The sequence below is a fragment of the Nicotiana sylvestris genome, chromosome 10 (genome assembly GCF_000393655.2).
Source record: "Nicotiana sylvestris chromosome 10, ASM39365v2, whole genome shotgun sequence".
NCBI classification, from domain to species: domain Eukaryota; kingdom Viridiplantae; phylum Streptophyta; class Magnoliopsida; order Solanales; family Solanaceae; genus Nicotiana; species Nicotiana sylvestris.
Genome location: NC_091066.1, coordinates 50,294,372 through 50,322,337, shown reverse-complemented (window position 1 = coordinate 50,322,337; position 27,966 = coordinate 50,294,372). Strand labels below are relative to the sequence as shown.

The window sequence follows — 27,966 nt, the reverse complement described above, 5'->3', positions numbered from 1 at the left end:
CTTGTTTAAAATCAAGGATCTCATCTCTTAGTGTTGCCATATGTCCCGGAGAGAAGAACTTTGCTATGAATTTCTCGTCCAACTCATCCCAAGTGGTGATGGTATGGTTAGGCAACCTTTCAAGCCAATCCAAAGCCTTCCCCCTTAGAGAAAATGGGAAAAGCCTTAACCTCAACGCGTCCTCAGAAACATTAGTTTGCTTGCTCCCCCAGCATGTATCAACAAAACCTTTGAGATGCTTGCAGGCATTTTGGTGTGGAGCTCCAGTGAAGAAACCCCTCTGTTCTAAGAGTGTAAGCATGATATTGGTTATCTGAAAGTTGTCTTCCCTAATCCGGGGCGGGACTTTGCACTTGCATAGCCTTCGTTGGGCAACACCCAGTGTGCTGCCCTTGCTGGAAGTGGGGGAGGGTTTGGAATACTATCATGAGGCGATCAGCCTCTCCTTTGTGCTTGAGGTTTGGGTTGAATCTCATTTACCTCCTCCCTCAATGGCAAATTTCCGAGGGCATCATTGTTAAGAGCCATTTGGTACCTAAAAGAAATTCACAAATAAATTAGAAAAATGGAAGGAAAGAAAAACAAAAAACACAAATACTCGGAGATATAGCTAAAACCGTTTAACTCCCCGATAACGGCACCGAAAATTGATTGGGTCTAAGCCTGCACTACTATTGAGTAGCGAGGATGGTCGATGAAATTTTACCCAACAAAGGTCGGGTTCGAATCCACGTGGAGTTAATTTATTTGGAGTTAGGTTTATATCCAAGTAGAGATGTGGGTTTTGCTCTTAATTGCACTTCCACAAATGGTTGGTTGTTTTATACTTCTACTTCTATTCTATAACATGCAGTATTTGAAACTGAGTACAATGATTTTTTGTAGATTGTTTTTAAGGGTTAAAAGGGACTAGGGTAATGACTTCCACCTATGTGGATATCTAACGGGTAACAAGAATCTAGGGAAATCATGTGATTAATTGGGGTCGTAATATAGCTATCACACCCGGGTACTCACTCTATACCTCTCGGTAGTTTGAGTGATTTTGCCAAATTTGGCTTTCTCAAGTCCAAATGGGTATTCATGCAATTCAAGTGATTTTAGCTCAAGTCGGGTATTACTATCTGTAGGTTTAATCCTTTAATTGGGACTACCAATTTCTTGACTTCACCCCAATCCCTTGTTAGCCTAGTTTTCCTAGACTTAGTTCCTCTTTCTCAAGTAAAGACTAAGTCATAAAGGCATAAATGTCACGACCCAAATTTTCCACCCTCGAGAGCCGTGATGCCGCCTACTAGTGAAAGCTAGGCAAGACAATTAGTCCAATTAGTTAACCATTTTAATTTTTAATCCCTTAGCAATTCCAAAACAATATAACAAAACAACAGAAATGATAATAAACAAAACAGTGCGGAAGACAGAACTTGATAATTTAGATTAATACAACTGCGGAAGTCTAAGTACAACTCTACCCAGAATTTGGTGTCACAATATCACATACTGTCTAAGATTACTACAAATAATGGTTCGAAAGATAAATATAAGTTGTTCCAGAATTACATAGAAGAATAGTAAAGAAAGATAGAAGGAGGCGCTAGGGCCTACAGACGCCTGCAGGACTACCTTGGGTCGCCTGAATGGACTAAAGACAACACCCTCATTGTGGTCCAAAAGCTGTAGCACCGGGATCTGCACATAGTGCAGAGTGTAGTTTCAGCACAACCAACCCCATGTGCTGATAAGTGCCTAGCCTAACCTCGGCAAAGTAGTGACGAGGCTAGGACCAGACTACCAAATAAACCTGTGCAGTTAAATCATATACAGCGAAAAATAAAGCAGAAATGTACAGCTAAGGATGGGAGGAGGAAACATATTGTGGGGAACCTAAAATAATAACAGAAGAGCAACAGATAAATATAAGGATCACCAAAGTTCAATTACCAACAAGAATCAGAAATAAAAGACAAGTGCACGGCATCACCCTTCGTGCTTTTACTCTTGTCCTCACCATAAGAATCAATAAAATCTACACGGCAGTACCCTTCGTGCTTTTACTCTCGTCCTTACCATAAAAATCAATATAATCGGCACGTAATTGTACTTGTGGCACGGCATCATCCTTCGTGCTTTTACCTTACAATATTGGCACGGCATCACCCTTCGTGCATTAACACTCTCAAAATCATACACGGCATCACCCTTCGTGCTTACACTTCTCTCACAAATATCATGCACGGCATCACCCTTCGTGCTTTAACACTCTTCCTCACCCAAGCAACAATCACAAAGCAGTTTGGGCAAGGGAAATCAATAATATTACAATAACATCCCGGCAAGGGAACAATAACAAAAAACAACAATATCTCGGCAAGGAAAACTATATCATGAATAATAACGTCCCGACAAGGGTAATAATATCAAATAAATAACATCCCGGTAAGGGAGATAATATCATAAACCTCTTCTCTTTTCCACATTTACTTCACAACTCAATTCACAACTTGAGCCAATGCTCTACAATGTTCAACAACTCAATTCTCAACTTGAGCCAATGCTCTACAATGTTCAATTACCAATAATACTTTCACAAGTCTTATTCATCAATAGAAATCAATATATATAGCATGAACAATATGAAACAGAGTCACATTAATCATAGTATAAGACTTACGAGCATGTTTGACACCAACGTATAGATACTCGTCACCATGCCTATACATCGTACTCAACAATTAACACATAGCAAATAAGACTCAACTCCTAATCCCTCAAGCTAAGGTTAAACCAAACACTTACCTCTATGCCACGAACATAATTCAAGCCTCAACTACTGCTTTACCTCTTGTTTCCACCACCAATTCGCTTGTATCTAGCCACAATTTACTTAACGACATCAATAAATGCTAAATGAATCAATTCTAATGCCTGAAAATAGGTTTTTCAATGATTTACCCAAAAAGTCAAAAATCGACCCCGGGCCCACTTGGTCCAAACCCGAAATTCGGACCAAACCCCAATTACCCATTCACCCCCGAACCCGGATATATAATTGGTTTTTTTTGGAATCTGGCCTCAATTTGAGGTCTAAATCCCCAAATTTCAATATTCTTAGGTTTTACCCAAAATTCTCAATTCCATCATGAAAACCTTAGATTCTAGGATGAAATCTTGTAAAAAGAAGTTAAGGAGTGAAAGAAATAAGTTAAAAATCACTTACTAGTGTTTTGAGAAAGAAAAAGTATTTGAAAAATCGCCTCTTATGTTTCAGGATTTTGAAAATTGAAAAATAGCTGAAGAGTCTCGTTTATATACCCCTCTCATACCCTCACCGCGGACCGCACAAAAAGGACTGCGGTTGCGGAGCTCTACCGCGGACCGCAAGAAATCGAGCGTGGCCGCGAAGACTTGGCCTTGCTCACCGCGGATCGCATAAATCCCACCGCGGTCGCGAAGACCCCACCGCGGCCGCGAAGACCCCACCGCGGCCGAGAAGATTTCACCGCGGACCACGAGACCTGGCTTCAGAGACCTGCAACTTCTCTGAACCTGCAACTTTTCTAAGTGTAAAAACATCCCGAAACCTATCTGAAACTCACCCGAGCCCTCGGGGCTCCAACCCAAACATGCATACTAACTCAAAAACATCATATGGACTTACTCGTGCGATCAAATCGCCAAATTAACACCTTTAACAATGAATTTAACATCAAAATCAAAGAAAAATCTCATGAACTCTTAAGTTCTATTTTTAACAACCGAGGGTCCGATTCATGTCATTTCAAGTCCGTTTATTACCAAATTTTACGAGCTCAACTGAAATACCATATAAGACCTGTACCGGCTCCGAAACCAAAATACGGGCCTAATACCATCAAATTCAAACATATTTAACTTTCTAAAAACTCTTAAAAATTCATTTCTCGGGTTTGGGACCTCGGAATTCGATTTCGAGCATACACCCAAGTCCCATATTTTCCTATGGACCCTCCGGGACCGACCGTTAAATCACGGGTCCGGGTTCATTTACCCAAAATGTTGATCAAAGTCAACTTAAATTCATTTTAAAAGTAAAATTTATCATTTTCCACAGATTTTACATAATAGCTTTCTGGATACACACCCAAACTACGCACGTATAACGAGGTGAGACAAAAAAGAAGGTTTTAAGGCCTCAAAATACGGAATTTATTTACAAGAAGGTCATCACAATAAATCAGTGTTTGCAACCACTAATTCAATAGTTCTAGCAAGAACTAGGCTAAAAATCACTAACCCATACACATTCAAGCCATAAAATTCAAGACCCATTAAATACCCATACTAGGGTTGGGTCACAACCCTAGCTATGAGTTTAGCTACTCATGAAAATAGCAGAAATCAAAGATAAAGAGAAGATAAAATCCATAATACTAAATTAAAAGATGAAAATCTAATGTTATAAGGTAAATCTTGTACAAAATTGCCCAAAACGGAAAACCTAGTCGTCTCACGTGCTCAGCAAAAACATAACATAACCTAAAAATGTGAAAAAGATCTATGTATACTAGGCTGGAATTTCTGGACAAAAATGCCCTTGCGAAGGTTTTGCGGCCGCGTAATTCTGATCGCGGCCGCACTCTTGCTTTTGTGGTCGTGTAATATTGAGCGCAGTCCACGTTTATTTACATCTGAGACTTGGCTGAAACTTATTTCTTGGACTGCATATTTTTTATCGCGTCCGCGTGGGTGATTTTTCGCGGCCGTATATTCTTGACACGGACCGCTTTCTTCGTTTTTTCATAACTTGCAAAGTCTCTGATCCTTAGCACATGCTGTTAGCAGAATTCCAATCGCGGTCGCACCAGTAATTTAGCGGCCACGTCTTTCTATCGCTGTCCGCGCCCATGCCTATGCCCAAAACCACTTCTCTGAATCTCTACTTTGCGGTCCGCGAATTATGGCCGCCTCAGCGTTGATCCTTACGCGGCCGCACTTTTATGTCGCGGTCCGCGCTCTTATCCCAGTCTTGGATTTGTTCAAGTTTGACTCATTTATGAGTTGATTATGGATCTTTGGCTCATTTTGAACAAACCATGCAAGCAAGCACATTAAGTTAGTTTTCGGGAATACTTTCACGCTTTTTTGACCCAAAACCTAAGTAAAAGAGAGCAAATAATAGGCTATATACTTATCACTAAGTACAAATATAACAAATAAGAATGAAACATATGATCTTTACAAGTTAACAAGTAAGAGCATGAATGACTAGCATAGTGGAAGGCTTATACTGAAGTGCAATAGAATAGATACGACATGAGTAAACTTATAAAAGCAGTAAATAGGCATGGTATTTGCAAGTTAAGCGAGTAAAAGGTATGAGAAACACAACACCAATTGAGATAGAGATCAATGACAGAACAATAACAACAAGTCACATCAGATCTGTAATTATGACAATAATAGTTCAAGGTAAAGACATGAACGTATACACGGAAGACTAATATCAAATATAATGCATGTCCCTCATCCTCGCCTACACAGAAATACCCATCGTGCCATGAACTCACGATAACATACAAGCATAACAATATAAATAAAATGACACGACATCACCCTTCGTGCTTTTACTCTCAAATGATATGGCACGACATTACCCTTCGTGCTATTACTCTTAATATGTGGCATGACATCACCCTTCGTGCTTTTACTGTCAATAATGTGGCACGGCATCACCCTTAATGTTTTACACTCTCCCTCACATGATAATGTATAAACAATGGTACAACATCACCCTTCGTTCTTTACACTCTCCCTTACCAAGCATATGTATATCAATGTCAAACAAGGTAGGAAGCATAAATGATATCAAAGAGAGTGTTTTAACGGATATTCCAAACAAATCTCAATCACAACTTTCTAAGTCAACAATGATTCAACAACCCTCAAGAACCGTATTATTCAAATACTTTCACAAATCTCACAAATGATCCACAACACAAGTATAGAGTCTAGCATCTCAAGAATATCGACCGTAGTAATGTAGTAATGATTTCGCATAGAGATGACCAAATTAGATACATCAATATATTCTCTGAATTTCCGTCAAGTTTGATCAAGTTATAATAAGCTAAGTCTTGTTTTCTATCATTTAATATTATGTTCTTAGTATCTAGGAGTCAAGTAAGGCATGAAGTGGGAGGTCACGAAATTCTACAAACATAAATGTAACATAATCCACTCCCCGAGCATGATTAACCCTAGCACATACATATATGTTCGTCACCACCACATATATGTATCACACCCACATGTAACAAACAATGACAAATAGGAGAAAAAATTTCTCAATAAAGTTAGGCAACACACCTACCTCAATTCGGCTAACTCAACACTCAATTTAGCCTTTTTCCTTTACAAATTCACCTCCGTCCGGATCAATTTAGCCAATGACGACTTGAATACATCACATAATGCAAGAGAAAATAATTTCAATTAATAAAGCTGTGATTTTTATTAGATTTTTAAAAAGTCAACAAAAGTCAAAACCCGGGTCCAAGGGTAGGTCTTGACTACCCATGGCCTCACGAGTACAAATATATATTTTGTTTTCAAATTCGAGTCCTATTCAACTCTCAAATTTCAAATTTTATTTTTTCAAAACTTTGACAAAATCCCCAAATTTTCCCATAGTTTTCTCATGAATTTGATGGTAAATCTTATATAAAATCATGAAATATAGTTGAGAAATGATTAAAGATACTTACCCAATGATTTGGTAGAGCCGAGGGTCTCCTGGAAACAGCCTCTCTACCCTTCGGGGTATGGGTAAGGTCTGCGTACATATTACCCTCCCCAGACCCCACCTATGGGATTATACTGGGTTGTTGTTGTTGTTGTTGTTGTTGTTGTACCCAATGATTTGGTAGAAACTTCCTTCACAAAAATCGCCTCTCATCGAAGCTAGGGTTCAAAATAAATAAAAATAAAGCTAAGACTCGAAATTCTCAGCACTTAACAAGTTAAAGATGTCGCATTTGCGACATGGGGTTCGCATTATGCGAGAAACTTATCGCAATTGCGAACCGGGAGGATTCCTGTCAAGGTCACATTTGCGACCAAAACTTCACAAATGCGAAGACCAAATCTTGCAAATGCGGCAGGGCTCATCGCAAATGCAAATTTTGCCCAGCAACGCAGGCTTCCCAATTGCAGCTATCGCATTTGCGACAAAAATATCACAAATGCGATTGTACCAGCCCCAACAATCAAACATTATGAGAAATCATTCCGAAATCAATCCGAAACTCACCCGAGCTCTCGAGGCTCCAAAACAATCATGCATCCAGGTCCAAAAACACAACATGAACTCGCTCGCGTGCTCAAATCATCAAAATAACTTCTAAAACCACGAATCGGATGCCAAAACGTATGAAGATCAAACGAAACTTCAATAACTTCTAGAATCGCAACCGAGCGTCTGAACCATATTAAATCAACTCCGAATGGCGCTAAATTTTGCAGGAAAGTTCCATATGATGAAATGGACCTACTCGAAGATTCAAATCACACATAACAACCTCGAAAACGACGAATCACACCTTAAGTCAAAATCAAAGAACTTTGAAACTTCAATTTCTACAACCGATGCCGAAACCTATCAAATCACCTCCGATTGACCTCAAATTTTGCACACAAGTCACATTTGCCATTACGCACCTATTCCAACTTCCGGAATCGGAATTCGACCCCGATATCAAAAAGTTCACTCCCGGTCAAACTTCTCAAAAATCCAACTTTCGCCAATTCAAGACTAATTCGACTATGGACCTCCAAACTACAATCCGGATGCACTCTTAAGTTCTAAAATTACCCAACGGAGTTAACGAAATCAACGAAACTCCATTCCGAGGTCAAATGCAAAAAAGTCAAACTTGGTCAATTCTTCTAACTTAGAACTTAAATCTTGAAGTTCATTCTTCCAAATCGATTCTAGATAACTTGAAAACCAACACTTACGATTTACGCAAGTCATAATACATCATGCAGAGATACTCGAGCCCTCAAAGCAACGAACAAAGTGTAGATACTCAAAATGACCAATCGGGTCGTTAATATCATTATCTATCTATTCTTTTGATTTTAAGATAGATTTAATATCCTTATAAGAGATATTATCTTTTGCATAAAGCATAGTATCTCTTATATGCTTAAAAATATGAGGGTAGAGAACAAAACAGTAATACGGCTTGGGCCTCATCTTTAATTTCTGCATCTATATGACTCAAATCCATAAGAATGGAATCAAAGGTGTCAAGATGAGAGAGAATAGAGGTACCTTCACCTATACAAATTGTATAAAACTTTGCTTCAGGTAAAGTCTATTTTCCACCGTTCTTTTCATATATAAGGTTTTTAATCCACATGTCTTTGGCTGTGGTTTCTACAGAAACTTCACGTAAAACCTTATTCGAGAGATTTAAGATGATATCTGATTTCGCTTTTTTATCTATGAAAGCAAACTCCTCGTCCATCATTTTATCTGTATTTTTCTCCTTTCCTTGCAACGCCAAGTCTAAGCCATCCTGAATTAGGATAGCTTCCATCTTTAATTGCCACATCCCGAAGTTTGCACTTCGATCAAATTTCTCAACATAAGTATTTGTTAGAGTCATATTGGCTACTTAAATTAACCCGGTTAGATCCGGCTCTGATACCAGTTTGTTAGGATTGAAAATTCGGGCAGTGCAGAATTTAGCCAAACAAAGTTATAATGACAATAACAAAGACAATGCAAGTTGATAATAACAATAATTAAAGCAGATACAAGAGGCACAATTTAACGTGGTTCAGTCGAGGTGACCTACGTCCACAAACGGAGAGGAGCAATTTCACTATAATAACATGCACACAAAAGAGAGTACAGAATTAGAGATGAAACTCTAATCATCCCAAAATATATCCCAAGTGAATAACCTCGCTACAATCACTCACAAAGAAGAGGTTCACTCAAAGTTTTTCCCAACACTAACTCTATGGAATATAATAAAACTATCTATTACAAGAATACTCAAAATGAGTTTCTAATAAAAAATATGGGATGATTCAAATGAAGTAAGATGGCCTATATTTATAGTGCAAAGTTCTTGGTCCCAAGTAAAGTAAAAAGAATAAAAAAAAGTACTTTTATTCTTTGGCTTCAAGCTAGAATTTTTTGCTCCAAGATTGAATACTTTGGCTCCAAGATTAATCATAAACAAATTTAGGCGATGTCTAACAAGGATGATGTGGGAAGCAAAATAGAGCTTGTAATTTCGTATGAACAAATACTTCATGAGCTTGTATCATAAAGAAAAGACTTCTTTCTTTTTCATTTCTTAGAAAAAGGACTCCTCCGATTGTACTAAAGTTACATTTGTCTCTGAACCCAATAAATAAATAAATGTACATTTGTCTTTTGAAAGGTAAATATGTCAAAAGTAACTATGCTTTTGGTTAGAAAGTGTGACTACTCAATTAATAAGGTCCCTTTGAAGTAACATTTGGATTTAAAACTTAACTAAGGTGGCCAATATTAGCAATGAATTTAATGTAGATTAAGATGTTGTTGAGCTACTACTATAGTTTTCAGTTTTCTGAAAGTTTATTTGTCATGGAATTTTATGTAAGCAAAATCCAAATAAGGAGGGACATTAATGAAGATGAACACTGAACTGTGGGCACAATGAGCAAAAGCATAGGATAAAGCATAGTTGGCATGCCTTCAAATCAACTCAAACACTTGGGGGCAATGATGTAGGCATGTAACCAGGAAAAAGCATAGCCAAAGATGTCCCCATTCTTTGGACTTCTTACATGATCGCTATTCACTACCATAATATGCACAATACTTACACAATGCATTACCAATCAAACCACCCATTATTATTATTATTATTATTATTATTATTATTATTATTATTATTTTTAAATGTGATATACGGACAATTTGTATACAGCTCGATTAATTCTACAAGATGCATATTATTTTTTATCAGCATATATATCAAATCACCTAAAAAAAAATTCCTCCACTGAAATTTAATTATAAGACCTTATTATTTTTAAATCAACTTTATTAACCCATACACCGTACCCTTAGGTGTCACCAACCAAACCACCTGTTTCAATGAAGAAATATAATTTAGCTATTAATGATAAATAGTTTAATTTTAATAAAATAAGTACTAAAATCTTACAATTATTTTCGGATTTACATCACTTAGGGCGTCAAAAAAAGGTTATCCAACATTTTAATAGAATTTTCCCGCGAGGGAAACTCGGATCAAAACAACGCGCCTCCTCTTCCTCTCTCTACAACTTCCCCAAAATCATTCTGTCCCAGTTTCTCTCTCTAAGAGGGAGAAAGCCATAGAAATGGAAGCAGCCATGGGATTGATGAGAAGAATTCCACCAAAGCATACAGAAACTGCTCTCTCTGCTCTGCTTAGTCTCTTACCTCATCACTCTTCAGATCTCCTTTCACAAGTTGATCAACCTCTTCAGGTATTTAAAAAATCTTCTTTTCAAATTAACTTATGTAAAATGCATTATCGAATATGTTCTTTTTTGTAATTATTGAAGTTCCTCATGTTCAATTTAGAGAAACCCTAATTTGTCTTAAAAGCAAATTATTTTTCATATATCTGATCTTAACTAATTTGCGAGGCGTAGGTGTTGTTGTTTTTGTTGTTGTATATATGTGCAGATTGATTTATTTTAGTTTCTAGGTAATGATGGACACGGAGTTAGTTAATTCTAGTATTCTACATTCGTATTGAATGAATTAGTGTTGCGTAATGATTTATGGTGACAATGTCGTCAGAAGAAGAAACGAGTTAAGTTTGTAGTTTGCTAGGGTTTTGTCTCCAAGTGAAACAGTTCGATGTAATTGCAACTGAGTTTCTTGGGAAGCACTGTGCATCAGATATTTAGGGTTTTGTTTTTCAGTGTCACTACTCACTTTTTATTAAAAATGATGTGGAGTCATTATATTCTTCCTTAGACTACTGAAAATATTGTTGCCAATTGCAAAGGTAAAAGTTAAAAGGTCTTTTTTTTCAGTGAGTTTTGCCATAGCTCTGTTTCTTTTGAGTGTGTGTGAGAGAGAGAGATGAAATGCGGGGAAAAAAGAATTAGCTGCTTGTATATGCGTAACAAAGAAATATGATACTCGTTTTCTCCTTTCCATAATTCAATTGAATTTTGATAGCACATGTATCGAGATGAATTTCCAAATATTATATGGCCTGTTTATAAAATTGGGGCAAAAGATTAGAAGGTTTCTGCAACTAGGAAAAGGAGAGAGACTTCAGTTTTTGCAAGTAGATGTGCATTGCCCAGTTTTAGGTGTCATAGTTCCCATTAGAATGCCAGATTGTCCATTTTCTTATACTCAGATATTAGCATACGGACAATATCCAAATTTGCTTCTATAATTAGGAAATGCAGAAAGATATTTGTTCTTATCTCGGTGCACTACTTTTTCTACCACTTGTATGCACATAAATTCTTCCCACATCAACAAATTATTAATTTAATAAAGAAGTCCTATTCTGGAATAGTCTATAATGCCTGATGTAGGCATCAGATAGTGTGGGTGAATGCCGCCTAATATTTGATATTATAAGATTAAGTAGATAGCTTAAATGAAGGAGTGCTATAGAGGTGCTACGCAATATTAAGATGCATACAAAGTGAAAGCATGCGGTGTTGAAAGTTTCGTGAGTAATAATGCTATATACACCTAATAATAAAAGTAGTGTTATTTATGTATTCGCAAAATGAGTGTCGTATTCTTTTTCATCTTAAAAAAATGAGTGTTGTATAAGATGTATGTCGTATTCTTTTTCATCTTGCGGCCGTTAAGATGGATGTTAGACTGAATAAGATTAGAAATTGTTTGACTCAAAAGATATTAATACCTTTTTAAACAAATCAATCAAAGATGAAGGGGTAAATCTTAGCTAAATATAATAATTTCTAGAAAGAATAACAGATAAAGAGAAGACGGTCCTTAAGTTTCTTTTCACACAAGAATCATTCTCTCTCTAAAGTGCCCCCTCCTCTATTACAAAGTTATTGTTCCCCTTTTATACTAAGAGAGAAACTCTTCTAAATTGTAAAAGACAAAATACAAGGAATATTCGATGGAATATTCCTAATGTCCCCTAATGGGCTTACACTATACAAGGGGCGTACAGTTTCTTTTTTGCCTTAAGGTCGTCTCCCTCGGATGCCGACTCAAAGAGACCTTGTCGTTTGTCGTACTCGTAGTTGGTCGTTGTTGGTCAAATTTGGGCCCATACAATTAGTCCCTCAGCTTGTTGGGGTTGCAACCGGGTGCGTCCTCGATGAGCGGACTTCATGCGTTCTTATGGAGAAATTTGATCCATTGAAACGTTACGACGTGGCCAATGAGGGACGGTCAGCGTATTCGGCAAGACATCGAGTGATACACTTTACCGAGAAATGATGTCAGCTTCACGTGCGTCATCATCACACAGGTTTTCGAGGCAGGAATTGACGGCTTGATGCTTCGATTCTTGCGCTGCTTTGTGACTTGCCACCTCGATTCTAGCGCCACCCAACCCTATAAATAGGTGAAGGGTTTGATTTTTCGAAAAACTTTGGCCATTTCACTCTGGATAACTTCTTTCACTCTTCCTAATTTGCTCTCATACCTTTCTGTTTCTTCTTACGTTCTTCATTCGAAGCTTCTTCTTCCTTCTTCCTTTTGTGTTAACATTCCTTTGAATGATATTATGTCGGGGTCTCGTAGTTCTCGTGAAGAGGTTCCTGAAGCCACCCCGTTATCCACAGCGCCCCCTTCTGGCAGCGAAGATACGGTGGTAGAAGAGGGTGACAGCCTTCCTACGGTGGAGGAGTTACTACCAAGGCATCCCTCATCCCGAAGTGACTTCCTCAAAGATCCCCCTCCTACTCCGGACATCGTATTTTCTGAGACAGAGCAAGTTCATATTGATGCTCTTCGTGTAAAATATGGCATTCCCGCTCATGTAGAAATGGTTCCAGCGGGGAGGGATTACATGGATGTCCATAGACCTGGGTACTGCGCTTTCTATGAGTACCCTTTTATGATCGGTCATACTCTTCCTCTCTTCCCCTTAGCAGAAGAATTCTGTAGGTTCTACCAAGTTTGTCCAGCACAACTTTCGCCATATACGCTCAAGGTACTTTTGCTGCTGACTAAGTATGCAGAGTTGGCGGAGTGTAACGTTTCTGTCCACCATCTTTTGCACCTGTCCACGCCCGGCTTCCACAGGGGTACCATGGTGCATTTGAGGCTTCGTGGCACGATGGTCGGAACAGATGACCGGGCAAGCCACAAGTTTTGGCACAAGTACTTCTATGTCAAAATTGAGCATGTCGTTTCTGATTTCGCCAGGTTCCCGGAGCGATGGAATGAGACTCGTGAGTGTCACCGCTCGCTTTATTCTTCCTTTGTATGTATTCATTTTAAAGTTTGTTTGTTTCCTGTTCGCAGCTCTGGGACGTCCGCCTCGCCCTATTGCGGATATCAAGGGTTGGGTGGCCCGTCTGTTGCCTCATGCAGCAGAGATTCGTGATTGGTTCGCCTTCGTGAAGCGTTACGGCCCTAGAGTCTCTTTTGGTAAATACTTTCCTTACCACTTTGTTGGCCGTACGACCTTGTTTATTAATCAACCCTTCGTGATGACAGGTCGTGGAGCTTCAGGCGGAGGGCGCCAGTCCCTGCATTTCGACAGGCTGTTGCTGTCGCAGACGCGCAATTTTTTTTGAGTGAGTCTGTTCGAGAGGGCCATCCTCAACCTATTCAATTAGAAGGTCCCTCTCGAGTCGTGGTTGTGAGGGAGGAGGCCTCTTCAGTGTCGGCTTCACATCCTTGGACGAGTCCTCTAATGGGGACGAACCGCTATCGAGAAAGAGGAGAAGGATGGAGCTTGGGAAGGGCGTGGTCGTGGATGCTGATAGATGCAGGACGTCACAGACAGCACCCGTGCCCACTTTTATGGCTGATGCCATCTTGTCGAGGAGGTCTCCCCAAGTGGAAGGAGCTTACCCAGGAGCCGACTCGGTGCGCTCAGTTGAGGGCGCTGCATCGTCCAATGTTGGAGGTCGCCGTGTTGAGGGTGACGGCTCAGGCTCGGATGTCGACCCAGAGGATGTCAATGAGTTCGTGGGTCGCCATACTCATGTGGAGATCAGAACGGAAGGATCTGATCGTCACATAGTCGTTCCGGGGGATTGCAACTTGCTGCTGAACTGCGAGCAAGTGGCGTCTGCTCTAGCTCCTCTATGTGCTGCCCTTGAGAATGAGGTACTTAGGGTGATGAGCGATGTGGAGTTGTCTCAGAAGGTCGCCGGTATGGCTTTGCAGGTAGGTGCCTTTCCTCTTCTTTTTGTCGTTGGGTTTGTGTGGTGATCGTCGTTCTGCACTTTGTTTCTAACTTCTCCCTTTTTTTGTCAGACCCTTGTCATGGAGATTGAGCGAGAGCGTAGGGAGAGAAAAGGACGGGCCTTTATGAGAAGATGTCGTCCAAATATCAACAATATCGTGCTAAGCACCGTGCGATGACCGACATTTATCATCGTGACCCTAAGTTTCAGTTGTTTCATAAGGGGCTCAAACAGCGGGAGGACCAACTGGAGCGTAAGATCGAAGAGTTGAAGGAGCGGGATGAGGAGCTCATGAAGGCTGTTGCTCGTAATAGTGAGCTCGAGGCTTCCCTTAAGGCGAAGGACGACGAACTTGAGTTGAGTAGGGGGTGATGGCCGAAAATGCCGACTTGCAGGCAAAGGTGACCGGTTTGATCGCTGAGTTGAATGCGAAGGCAGCAGAGGTATAGGGGCTTAAGGGAGAGCTGAGTGTTGGCACTGATAAGTTGGTAGCTATTTCTGGAGCCACATCTTTGGAGAACGCCCTCCGCGCTTGTAGGTCGGAGTTGGCTGAAGAGAGGGAGGCCTCTGGTCGTAAGGTTGCAGGGCTCGAGGGGCGTGTCAAAGAACTGGAGGCGGAGCTGGCTGCATTAAATAGACAAATGGCTTTGCTAAGGGCGGAGGATGCAAGTCGACATTCTCAGCCTTCTATGTCTCGTGCCTCAGCCAATTCGACTGTGCCCCGTCGTTTATATGAGTTGTGGGTCCTTGCGGAGGCTTGGCTTGATGTGTATAAGGCTTTTCACGTCGAGGGAAAGGCTACTGAGGCGGAGCTTCAGGTCGTGCACACCGAAGCTCGTGAGGCATGCGGGTACGACCCCCTCACACCTGACGGGGATGACATCAACTCTGATGATGCGAACCGCCTTGCTTCGGATTCGTGGTACGAAGATGCTTACCCCACCGGGGATGATGTGTAATCTTTGTTTGTACTTGCTTTTGTTTTGGGGTTTTTTGCGGGGGGCATACTTGAGCCCGTTTGTAAGGGCAAGTGTAAATAATATTTTGATGTAATGTAAAATTTATTTTGTCGATTTGTTCTTTCTTGCATTTATCGAACCCATGTTATTGTTGATGGCCTTGGCCATTGGGATGTTGCTTCGAACTGTCGTCGAAGTAGGATCACGTCGTAGTTCGAACGAGGTCGAACTCATATTATCGTCGATGGTCTTGGCCATTGGGATGTTGCTTCGAACTGTCGTCGAAGTAGGATCCCGTCGTAGTTCGAATGAGGTCGAACTCCTATTATCGTCGATGGCCTTGGCCATTGGGATGTTGCTTCGAACTGTCGTCGAAGTAGGATCCCGTCGTAGTTCGAACGAGGTCGAACTCATATTATCGTCGATGGTCTTGACCATTGGGATGTTGCTTCGAACTGTTGTCGAAGTAGGATCCCGTCGTAGTTCGAACGAGGTCGAACTCATATTATCGTCGATGGCCTTGACCATTTCTTGTTGGAGATTTGATCGTATTCCCGTAGGAAGACATGTCAACTTTGTTCATGCAATGGAGGTTTGATTAAATTTTTGTGAGAATCACATGTCGACTCTGCACATATAATGGAGATTCGATTAAATTCCTGTGAGAATCACATGTCGACTCTGCACATACAATGGAGATTCGATTATCTATATCCAGTCCCTTCATTACTTCGTTCCGAAGATCATGTCGTCGGGTCTAGGTAATGAAACACTTCAATCCTTGAGGCGTATCCCTTGCCGCCTCGTTAAAAACCTCCCCGGGAAAACCCGATTGGGACAAAACCCGGGTGAGGGAAAAAGAGTACGACTTAGGTGACGCCTTCTTTTAGAAGTGGAAGTACTTGAGATGGGCGACATTCCAGTTGTTTTGGAGTGGTTTTCCCCCATTGTCTCTAACTGGAATGCTCCTTTGTTTGTTGCAGCTATGATTTTGTATGGTCCGTCCCAGTTCGTTTCCAATTTTCCCTCATTAGGGTCTTTCGATGCTTGTGTTTTAGCTTTGAGGACGTAGTCTCCGACTTTGAGCGGTCGCACCTTGGCTCTCTTGTTGTAGTATCTTTCTACTTGCTGCTTTTGGGCTACCATTCTTATGTGGGCCATGTCTCTCCGTTCTTCAACTTCATCCAGATCTTATAGCCTACTTTCGTCGTTGCTTGGCCCGCTCTCGTTGGAGTATCTCAAACTGGGTTCTCCGACCTCTACGGGTATAACTGCGTCAGTCCCGTAGATCAGTGAATATGGCGTTTCTCCTGTGCTGGTTTTTAGCATAGTGCGGTATGCCCATAATACTTCCGGTAGTAGTTCAGGCCATAGCACTTTAGCATCCTCAAGCTTCTTTTTCAATTTATTCAGTATTAGAGGATTCGGCTTGACCATTGGCGGCAGGGTGATATGGCATGGAGATTATTCGTTTGATGTGCCATTTTTTCGAAAAACTTAGTCGTTCTCTTTTCGACGAACTGAGATCCGTTGTCGCAGCTGATTTCTTTGGGGATGCCAAAACGGCATATTATGTTTTTCCATATGAATGCGATGACCTCCTACTCACGTATCTCAGTGTATGCACCCGCTTCCACCCATTTAGAAAAGTAATCAATTAAAACCAAAAGGAAGCGCACCTTACCTCGTCCTACTGGGAGGGGGCCGACTATGTCTATTCCCCACTTTATAGTCGGCCATGGCGAAGTGACGGAATGAAGGAGTTCCCCTGCTTGATGTATCATAGGGGTGTACTTTTGACATTGTTCACATCTCCTGACATAGTCCGCAGCTTCTTTTTTCATGGTGGGCCAGTAGTACCCGGCGCGGATGAGGCATCAGACGAGGGCGCGGTTCCCATGTGGGCGTTGCAGTGCCCTTCGTGTACTTCTTCCAGTACTTGCCTTGTTTGATTTGGCCCAAGACATTTGGCTATGGGGCCGTCGAACGTTCTTTTGTAGAGATCATCGTTTATGAGGTTGTATCGGGCTGTTTGTACCGGGAGTTTTTTGGCTTCTTTTTTATCTTGTGGGAGCGTTCCATCCTGCAAATATGCTACGAGGCGGTTACGCCAGTCCCAAGTTAAGTTTATAGAATGTACTTTGACGTGGTTTATTGCGGAATGGAAGAGGGTGACCACGTTTTCCTTGTTGATATTTTTGGTGGTTGTAGCTAGTTTGGCGAGGCCATCTGCTTCGATATTCTGCGCCCTGGGTATTTGGTCGAGGCGACATTCATCGAATTCTGGCAGTAGTTTGTGGATTTCCGATTGGTACTTTTGTAGTCTCTGCTCTTTGATTTGGAAAGTCCCTGTGACTTGGTTCATCACGAGTTGAGAATCACAACGGAGGACAAGTCGTCGAGCGCCATATTTGAGGGCTAACTTCAAACCTGCAATTACAGCTTCATACTCGGCCTCGTTGTTAGTCATCTCGGGGCATCGTATGGACTGGCGAATTACTTCGCCTGTAGGGACTTCGAGGACGAGTCCCAGTCCCAATCCCGAGGCATTAGAGGCACCGTCGGTGTAGAGGACCCAGAGGTCAGTATGTGTGGAAGTGCGGAGTGCTTCCCGTTCTACCTCGGGCAATATTTCCATGTTGAAATCAACGACGAAGTCGGCGAGCACCTGCGACTTAATGGCAGTTCGCGGTTGGTATGTTATGTCGTGCTCGCTTAGTTCTATGGCCCCACTTGGCTAGTCTACCCGACAGTTCGGGTTTGTGTAGGATACCTCTTATGGGAAAGGTTGTCACCACCTTTATGGGGTGACATTGAAAGTACGGTCTAAGCTTCCGTGAAGCTACGAACAATGCTAGAGCTAGTTTTTCAAGGTGAGGGTACCTTGTTTCGGCATCGATTAAGGTTTTGCTGATATAGTAAATCGGAGATTGCGTACCTTTATTTTCACGAACCAAGACTGCGCTTACTGCAACTTCGGAAACTGCTAGATACACAAGTAGGCATTCACTCGGGTCCACTTTGACGAGTAGTGGTGGCGAGGATAGATACGTTTTCAGTTTTCTCAGGGCGTCGACGCATTCTTCGTTCCATTGCAGCCCGTGGTCTTTCCTTAGCACATTGAAGAATTTGTGGCATCCATCCGAGGATCGTGAAATGAACCTTGATAGGGCGGCTATTCGCCCTGTTAATTTCTGCACCTGCTTTTGCTAGTCAGTATTTCTTGTATTGCATCGATGGCCCTGATTTGATCCGGGTTGATCTCGATTCCCCTTTGTGACACTAGGAAACCGAGGAACTTTCCTGAAGTTACGCCGAAGGCGCACTTTTCGGGATTCAGTTTCATCCCGTACTGCCTTAATATCTCGAAGGCTTCCTTCAGATGACCGATGTGATCCTCTTTCTTTGTCGGCTTCACTAGCATGTCGTCGATGTAAACCTTCATGGTCTTACCGAATTGTTCTTTGAACATTTTGGTGACTAACCTTTGATACGTGGCCCCTGCGTTCTTGAGCCTGAATGGTATCACCTTATAGCAATACGTTCCTTGATGAGTGATGAAAGTGGTCTTTTCTTGATCTTCTTCAGCCATCATAATTTGGTTATAACCGGAGTAGGCGTCCAAGAAGCTCAGCAGTTCGTGCCCCGCTGTTGCATTGATAAGTTGGTTGATGTGAGGTAGCGGAAAAGAGTCCTTTGGGCATGCTTTGTTTAGATCGGTGAAGTCAACACACATTCGCCATTTCCCGTTCTTCTTTTTGACCATGACCACATTGGCGACCCATTGGGTGTATTTCAATTCTCTGATGGAACCGTTGGCGAGTAATTTATCAACCTCCTCGCTGACCGCCTCATTGATTGCGGCATTGAACTTTCTTCTCATTTGCCGTACCGGCGGATGAAGTGGATCGACATTCAGCCTGTGTGTGGCGATATCCCTTGGGATTCCTGGCATATCTAAGTGGGAAAAAGCAAACAAATCGGCGTTGTTAGTTAAAAACTCACGGTACTTACCTGGCTCCAAGAGGTTGTGTCCAACATAAGCCTTTTTTGTGCTATCGGTGTTATCCAATTGGACGGGATCGAGATCTTCTATGGTTGCCTTACAAGCTTCTACGATGTCCGGGTCTTTGATGGCCTCTATTTGTACGTCGGGTTTGGTTCCCGACATGGTTGATTGCTATGCTTCCGCACTTGCCCCTTTTAGTTGTTTGGTGTGTGTGCAATCTTGGGCGATCCGGTAGCATTCTTGGGCGGTACGTGGCTCGCCTCGGATGCTGAATATCCCCCATGGGATGGGAAATTTGATCACTTGATATAAGCTTGAAGGGATGGCTTGCATGGCGTGTATCCATAGTCGTCCTATGATGCCGTTGTAGGCTGTTTCCTGGTTCATGACGTGGAATGTCATTTCCAGGGTAACCCCTCCTGCCAGGACAAGTAGCACTATTTCGCCAGATGTCCGCTCTACTGCATTATTAAAACTCGTTAGTGTTATGCAACGTGGTATTATTTTATCCTCGAGCCTCATTTGCATGAGAACTCGCCGGTGAACAATACACGCGCCGCTTCCGTCATCCACCATTATTCTTTTTACATCGGTATCAACGATGCGTAAAGTTATAACCAAAGCATCATAGTGAGGGAAAGACAAACCGTTGGTATCTGACTTATTGAAGATGATACTATCTTCGAGATTATCATACCGTTCGTGGGCGACTGTCCGTTTGAGTTTATGTGTGGTGGTGAATTTCACATGGTTGATTACCATGTCGTCGTCGCCGCCAATGATCATTTGTATGGTACGAGTTGGTGACGATGGCTTTGGAGGTCCTTGGGGTTGATCGCGCCCTCGAGCGAAGTTGGCTCGTCCTCTGTCACTCGGCAGTTCTTTCAGGTATCCCTGATTTAACATCCTTACTACTTCCTGTCGTAGACCAATGCAGTCCTCGGTCTTGTGTCCTCTTTCCTGGTGGAACTCACACAGGACGTTTGACCTCCTTGTGCTTGGGTCCGACTTCATCTTTTGCGGCCACTGCACCTTCGTGCCGAGCTTCTCCAGTGCGTACACTATTTCTGAGGGGGAAACACAAAAATTATGAGCAGATAGTAGTGGAGGCATACCTCTTTCGTTTCGGGAGGGTGCGGTATGTCGAGGCGCGGCGTTCGCATGTCGTGGAGGTGGAGGATTGGATGTTCGGATGTAAGGCTGGTGTCTTTCTCGTTTGAAACGTAGTAACTTATCCCTTCGCCCGTCATGGCGGCGATCTCTCCTTGTCTCGGTCTGGATTGATGTTAATCGCTGAAGCGGGCCATTCAGGTCATCCTCGTCTGCCCTCACTTCAGCGCAATAGGCATTGTGGATCTCTTCCCACGTGGTAGGGGGTACTTCATGAGTCTACTGAGTAGCTTTTTGGTTGCTTTTGATCCGTTTCTTTTTAGCCCATTTTGAAAGGCTGCTACTTCCATCCCTTCTGACACGTTTGGTAGGCTCATCCTTACTATGTTGAATCAGGCTAGGAAATCCCGAAGTCCCTCGCCCGTTGTTTTCCTGATGGCGAAGATATCATTGACCCTAGCTTCTGCCTTTTTCGCTCCCGCGTGCGAGGTGACGAACTTGTCTGCCATCTCTTCGAACGTGGATATCGATCGTGCTGGTAGTTGGGAATACCACGTCAACGCTCCCCCTGCAGAGTTTCACCGAACTTTTTCAGCAGTACAGACGACACCTGTTCCTTTGATAAATCGTTACCCTTTACTGCGGCAAGGTAATGGATTAGGTGATCTTCCGGGTCCGTGGTGCCATCGTATATTTTCAAATATGGAGGCATTTTGAAGGTCTTTGGAATAGAATGGGGAGCTGCCCCTTCGCTGTATGGTTGTTCGACGAATTGGCCCACATCGCGTTTTGGTAATAGTTTCAGAGCGCCTGGTATTTTATCGACCCTTTCCTGATGTTCCTTCATCTGGTCGCGGAGTGTTTTGTTCTCATTCTTCATCTCTTCCATTTTCTTTAAGGTGGCCATAAGTGCATCGTCACCTGCATCAGTAACAGTGCGGGTGTTTCCTGTTCGTGTAGAACTTGGCTCATCGGCAGCAACTGCGATTTCTGTGGGTGGCGCGTCTTCGACACCTCCCTGAATGGGTTTCTCGAGCATGTTGCTCAAGGTGCTTGTTAACCATTCTTCTCGTAGCCTTTTGACTGCGGGTGGCGCTTCTCCTGCTGAGGATGTTGAGATTCTTCTCTCGCGCAAGGTCGTTAGATTCCCGTGCGGAGGAGGTGAAATCTCACTCTCAGGTGTAACACTTGGTGTTGCATTTTCATTGTCTTCTCCACTAGCCTCGTTGAGGGAATTCAGGAGGTTATTTGTGACACCCTCTATTGCTTTTAGCCTCGCTTCTCCCTTTCCTGCCATCGTTGGCTTTTATGGAGCTGGAGAAAGGTGATTGTTTCCTTCAAGAATCTAGATGAAAACAATGATTTCAGCTATAGAAATCCCCACAGACGGCGCCAAATTGTTTGACTCAAAAGATATTAAAACCTTTTTGAACAAATCAATCAAAGATGAAGGGGTAAATCTTAGCTGAATATAATAATTTCTAGAAAGAATAACAGATAAAGAGAAGACGGTCCTTAAGTTTCTTTTCACACAAGAATCATAATCTCTCTAAAGTGCCCCCTCCTCTGTTACAAGGTTATTGTTCCCCTTTTATACTAAGAGAGAAACTCTTCTAAATTGTAAAAGACAAAATACAAGGAATATTCGACGGAGTATTCCTAATGTCCCCTAATGGGCTTACACTATTACAAGGGTCGTACAATTTCTTTTTTGCATTAAGGTCGTCTCCCTCGGGATGCCGACTCAAAGAGACCCTGTCATTTGTCGTACTCGTCGTTGGTCGTGGTTGGTCAAATTTGGACCCATACAGAAATGACCACATCTACTGGGATAAAATGATAGAATATTGCTTAAGATGGTTTCTTCTTGCTCTACGTAGACCTCCAAATGCACGGTCCATATGTGTGATACCATGATGATTGAAGGTGGTCAAACGTGAAAGCTACTTTTCTTTCTAAAATATAGAATTACTTCAAGGACAGAAAAACTTGTCATATGAATTTGTATGAACTAAGAAAGCCCAGAAGCATTCCCCATTTGAGTGGTACAGAAGTCTGGAGTATGGTTCTAATGCATTCTTTACATGCTGCTCTATAATTAGGAAAATGGGATGTATGAGATATTCACTATGCAGATAAGTGGTTGCTTCATATCTTACCTTTAGATGTAGAGCTGTAACCTACTGTTTTATTTTCATTTTCAGATAATTCCTTTCTTTTTCTTGAAAATTATTTGATGAGACTTCTTATACCAAGACCTTTAGTTGCTTGGGATACATAACTGAACTATAGGGGATTAAACTTTTCTTTTTGCAGTACTAATGTTGATCAATTGGTACTATATATAAAGTATTATCAAAGGTTTTTGAGCTCGTCAAGTCTCAAAATTCATTCATCTTGATAAAGCTGATGATTTGAAATTGTATTATCAGGTATTGTGCGATATGGAGTATGGTAAAGAGTTCATACTCTGCGAGTATAACAGAGATGCTGACTCATATAGGTAATTGATTAATTGCATGTATCTAAATGGTTTTGGTGATATTGAATGGCATCAAAATTCGTAGAGGATTCTGCCCATACTGTCATTTTGAAATAACTTATTTAAGATTTCTTTGCCTGCACAAATATAGATTTCCACAGCTCATCATGTGATAGAGATGATTGCAATATTTTCATGAATTTGAATTGCTTGGTACGAATTCCACTTTCTGTGTACACGTCCTAATTTTTGTTATAGCAGCATCAAACCATTTAAATGTTGGTTTCCTTCATATTTATCTCTTGTTATTTGTTCCTCATAAGGTGCTATATTCATATTTGAAATTTGTCTGTACCCGTAACTCCACTGAAATGGTATCTTTGACTCATCAGAAGCCTTATATCTGGTAACTTTTGCCAGACGTTTACACCATGTAGCATCTTACCATGGTACCTCAGATGATCCTCTATCACTGAGTAGTCAAAGCTTGTGGGACTCAATGCAACAAAATGCTTCTCCTAGTCTATATCACCTTCTTAACCGTTCAATTATGAAACAGTTAAACTCTTCTTAGAACATCTGGTAAATTGGGACTTGTTATAATTGTCTCCGATTAGGATTTTGTGTTGTAGTTTTTTGCTGCCTTTTAGAAATAATATTGTTTGATTTGTTAAGATGAGAATCATCTAAAGAATGAGCCTGATGACATGCATGTGCACGAAGAATTTTGGCCTAATTGGTCTTAGTTTATCTGCTTATATCACTCATTCTCTTTGTCTGATTTCCTGGGGTGCTGGACTCTCCATATGTTGGACCATAAGAATACCCTCCTAGTACGAGAGCTCTTGATTGTTTTAGAGTTAGCTAACCATATAATGACATGGTAGTACAGCCAATTTGTGTATATCAGGTGTTTTTTTTGGAGGGTTGGCCAGCTAGCCAACCCTATGAAAATTCCACAAATTATGTCGGCCGTATGTCTTGATATCCATACGGCACTCACCTCTCGGGCGAGTGGCATATTTACCCAACCGACCCTTTTTTTATCAGGTGGTTTGAATAAGCTTAACACAGTCGGATTACATGTTTGGCTAGTTTAGTTGTTTTCTACTGCATTTCAAGATTACCAAGCTTCAAGACATATAAAACACATAATTCCTATGCTGCATTTGATATCTGTAACTTTGGTATTTTTTAACTTGTAGGTCTCCTTGGTCCAATAAGTATCATCCACCATTAGAAGATGCGCCTCAACCTTCTCCAGAGCTGAGGAAACTTGAGGTTGAAGCAAATGAAGTTTTTGCTATCTATCGTGACCAGTGAGGTCCCTTATTTACCTCGTCTTTTCTTCTTCCTATGCAATTGTATCAACTTAATCTTGTTCACGTATTTCATTCAGCTCTCCGTTAACTTCAGATAAAGCCTAGGACATGTCTTTCAGATTTTTCAAATTCCTGGTTTCATGTTAACCTATGATTGGAATAGCTAATAAGAGATCATCAGTACTAGTTTCATCTCTTGGTTAGTCAGAGCATTTTCTGCAGTTTCACTGACCAAAACACTGTTAGGTACTATGAAGGTGGCATCTCATCAGTTTATATGTGGGAAGATGAAAATGAAGGTTTTGTTGCTTGTTTCTTAATAAAGAAAGGTAAATTCTGTTTTGCATTTCCAATAACAAGTGTTATCTTTTCTGCTTCTAATTTGCAATTTTTCTGGGGGATGTAGATGGCTCCAAGTCTGGACATGGTAGAAGGGGGTATCTCCAGGAAGGAGCCTGGGATGCCATACATGTTATTGAGGTATTAGCACCTTAAGAAAGAGAACTTCTTTGGTCATCTCTTCCTTCTCTCGTTTGTTCATCTAATGAGCATGGCTTAAGATTGTTGTAAAATCGTTCAGGTGGGACCAGAGGAGGAAGGAATTGCCCAATACTGCTTGACTAGTACGGTGATGCTGACCTTGACTACAGACAATGAGTCATCAGGCTCGTTCAATTTGTCTGGATCAATTAGAAGACAGGTATTTAATGGATGGTATTGCAGTTTTCTTTGGGTAAATAAAAGATTTTTATTACCAATTGCATTCTGTACTAGTAAAAGAAACGGCAGATTGACATCTCCAAAACTGCAGCGAGAAACTACCTAATATAACACCAAGCACTACCAAAACAACTGAGCTACCAGAACTACATTATCCAGTGTAAAAATTTAACTTGTCAAGTCTCTTGGTTAGCCTGCTCCTCATGGATCGTCTGTAAAAAAACTTCCTGAATGATTCTCCTGAAAATTGTCATTGGGTCTGTTTGCTTATCTTGAAATACTCTTAGGTTCTTCTCAATTCAAATATGATACGAACAAGCAGCCAGTGTCATTCTGTATATTGCTGCAGTTAAGCTTCTTCCTCTAGCATGATCTTAAGCCCATCTAACTCCTCAGGCCATGACATAGTCGCTCTGCTAATTTCCTGCCAATGCAATAGTTTGTTCCATACTTGTGCAGAAAAATCACACTGAGAATGAATAAGCTATGCTTTCCAGTTGTGTTGTACACAGTGGGCACCCTTGGTCAGTAATAACACCCCAGTGCATCAAGCTATCCTTTGTAGCCATTCTTCCATGAGCTGCTAGTCTAAGAATAAAAATTCACTTGGCAGATCCAAGGTTATTGCGGACTAGCTTTCTCCATTGGACTTTACGGAATTTTCCTCTCATACACACATACATCTTTTTGACTGAAAAGTCTGTCATATTTCTGAGCTCTGCTATTGCTGTTATATAATGCTTTGCTTGTTAACGATGTACAGAAATCAAGAGGATAAGGGGTCTGAAAATTCCTTCATCCATCTCTTGAGTAAAAAAGACAAATGCAACACTAGGACTACCAAAGGGGGGCACCCATTCTAATATCACTCTCGCCCAAACACGTTTAACTTCACAAGTTATCTGAATACCATATCCAATTTGGTCCAAAAATGCAGCAGCATATTTCCCTTCATTCCTTGTGGAGGAAGAAAGATGGGTATGCTTGATTATCTTATTTGAGCGATGCGACAATAGAAAAAAGAAAAAAGAAAATGAGAATTCCTTGAATTGGTTATGGACAATATACAAGAGGAATCCTTATATAGGTGTTTAAACTGCTAGAAATAAGGTAAGCAATTGTCCTATAATTAAATGTAGAATTCTCTACCATGTAACATTCTATTACTTAAATTTTATGAATCTACAATGTGTTCTGTAAACAGAACGGACCTTGGGCTTAATTCATCCCAAAATTAACCTTATAAGGTGAGGATTGCCCAAGGGGATTCAACAGTTTATTTAACCTTATAAAGTGAAGATTCCCCAAGGGGATTCAACAATTTGTATATAACACTAGAATCTTCCTTTATGTCAAGGGGATTCAACAATTATATATAAAAATTCATTTTTGCCCTGTTTACACAATATAATTTTCTGGCGAAGGTGATTCAACCAAACTACCTTGCCACAACCTAGTTCTGCCCCTGAACAGATTCATCCATTAAACTGATCACTGCAAGTCCTTGTTGATTCAAGACTCTTTTCTTGATTGTTAGTGTCTTTCCTAATTGTTCCTCCTTTGCATGAATAGATGAGTATGAAGCTCTCTGTCTCAGATGGTCATCTGTGTAACATGGGAAAGATGATTGAAGAGATGGAGGGTAAGCTGAGAAACTCCTTGGATCAGGTAAATGTCTTTCCTTTTGGAAGTTCTTTTCCTTTTGCTTTTTTCTTTGAAATATTTATGGTTTATTTTGCTTTGAGGTGGTACTAATTAGTTCATCCTAAATCTTGGTAATTATGTGAACAAATGACTTGCGCCTCTTTGTCATTCTCCCTTGATGTGAGGCACATTTCTCACTGGAAAATTGCTTAGTTGGCAGTGAAAGGTGAAGGAAAGGGTGTTATCTGGGTATGAGCGTAGGGTAAATCGTGGTTCATGTAGCAAATCGCACTCTTTGTTATTTTTCCTTGATGGGAGGAATATTGCTCACTTGAAACTACCTTGTTGTTTTTCATACTTTGAAAATGCATAGTCGGAAGCAGAAAGGAGTAACGAAGGGTGTTATTTGGTAGTAAGTATAGTTAGGGGAAACCGTGGTTCACACGGAAAAGAGTAAATTGGAATTTACCCAAACTGGAAGAGTCTCAAAGAAGGCGCTTCAGTCTTTGCTAACAATAGACCACCTTTCCATTGTCTTTTCTATATTACAAAATAGACCGTGAAATTGAGTCCAAACCCTGCTTAAACCTGCAGGTATATTTTGGGAAGACAAAGGAAATGGTTTGTACTCTGAGGCCACCTGCTGAACTGGTGACATTGCCGGACAGCTGAAATTTGTTATTTCTTGCCTTTTCTGCTGGGTGTTTCTGTAAACCTTGGTTTGCTTCCATATGTCACAGGGTTGTGGTTCAGTGCTCATTAAATTGATAACTGAGTGTATCATATCATATTTGAGTCAATTACTAGTTGTAGATTGTCTGAAAATGTCTCCTCACTTTTCTTTAACATATGGATTATCATACAAATTAATTTCGTCAAGGGCCTATTTTGGATCCATGAGGAGACGAGGATTGATTGATCTAAATGAAGTACTTGATTATATATAGGAGAGACATTCTCATGCCCTGATACTGCCTTGTGGAAACCCCGATAGAACAAAGTCTCTTTAGTTTGGCTCTGTCCTAGCTAGACTCTCTTCTTTTTAGTCGGCGTTTAGTTTAATGCTGTCACAAAAATTCGAGATATTTCTCAAGCATGCATGGAGTCAGCGTCTAATGCTGTATCGGATTATTGTGCGTTTGAGGAAAATAAATAAATAAATATGTTCTAACATGAAAATGTGTCTTATTGAACTGTTTGATAAAGTTATAGAATTACTTTTACTTGTATATTAAGTTTTTGGTGTTAAAAGAACTTTTAGCGAAAGTTTGAAGCTTATGAAATTACTTTTAAGCTGAAATTTTG

The 27,966-nt window shown here is 41.0% G+C and overlaps 1 protein-coding gene and 1 non-coding gene across 2 annotated transcripts; one reads left to right on the top strand and one right to left on the bottom strand.

The window, feature by feature from the left end:
- The first annotated feature begins 10,262 nt into the window (after positions 1-10,262).
- On the top strand, positions 10,263-27,607 carry LOC104225131 (F-actin-capping protein subunit beta). The gene is made up of 8 exons (XM_009776899.2): positions 10,263-10,521; positions 22,926-22,996; positions 24,181-24,294; positions 24,544-24,626; positions 24,704-24,777; positions 24,878-24,997; positions 26,590-26,685; positions 27,256-27,607. The coding sequence occupies exons 1-8, from the start codon at positions 10,393-10,395 to the stop codon at positions 27,331-27,333; spliced, it is 765 nt and encodes a 254-aa protein (XP_009775201.1). The 5' UTR covers positions 10,263-10,392; the 3' UTR covers positions 27,334-27,607.
- Positions 23,896-24,018, bottom strand: LOC138880572 (U11 spliceosomal RNA). The gene has a single exon (XR_011403306.1). It is a non-coding gene; the product is annotated as a U11 spliceosomal RNA (small nuclear RNA).
- Positions 27,608-27,966: the final 359 nt, after the last annotated feature.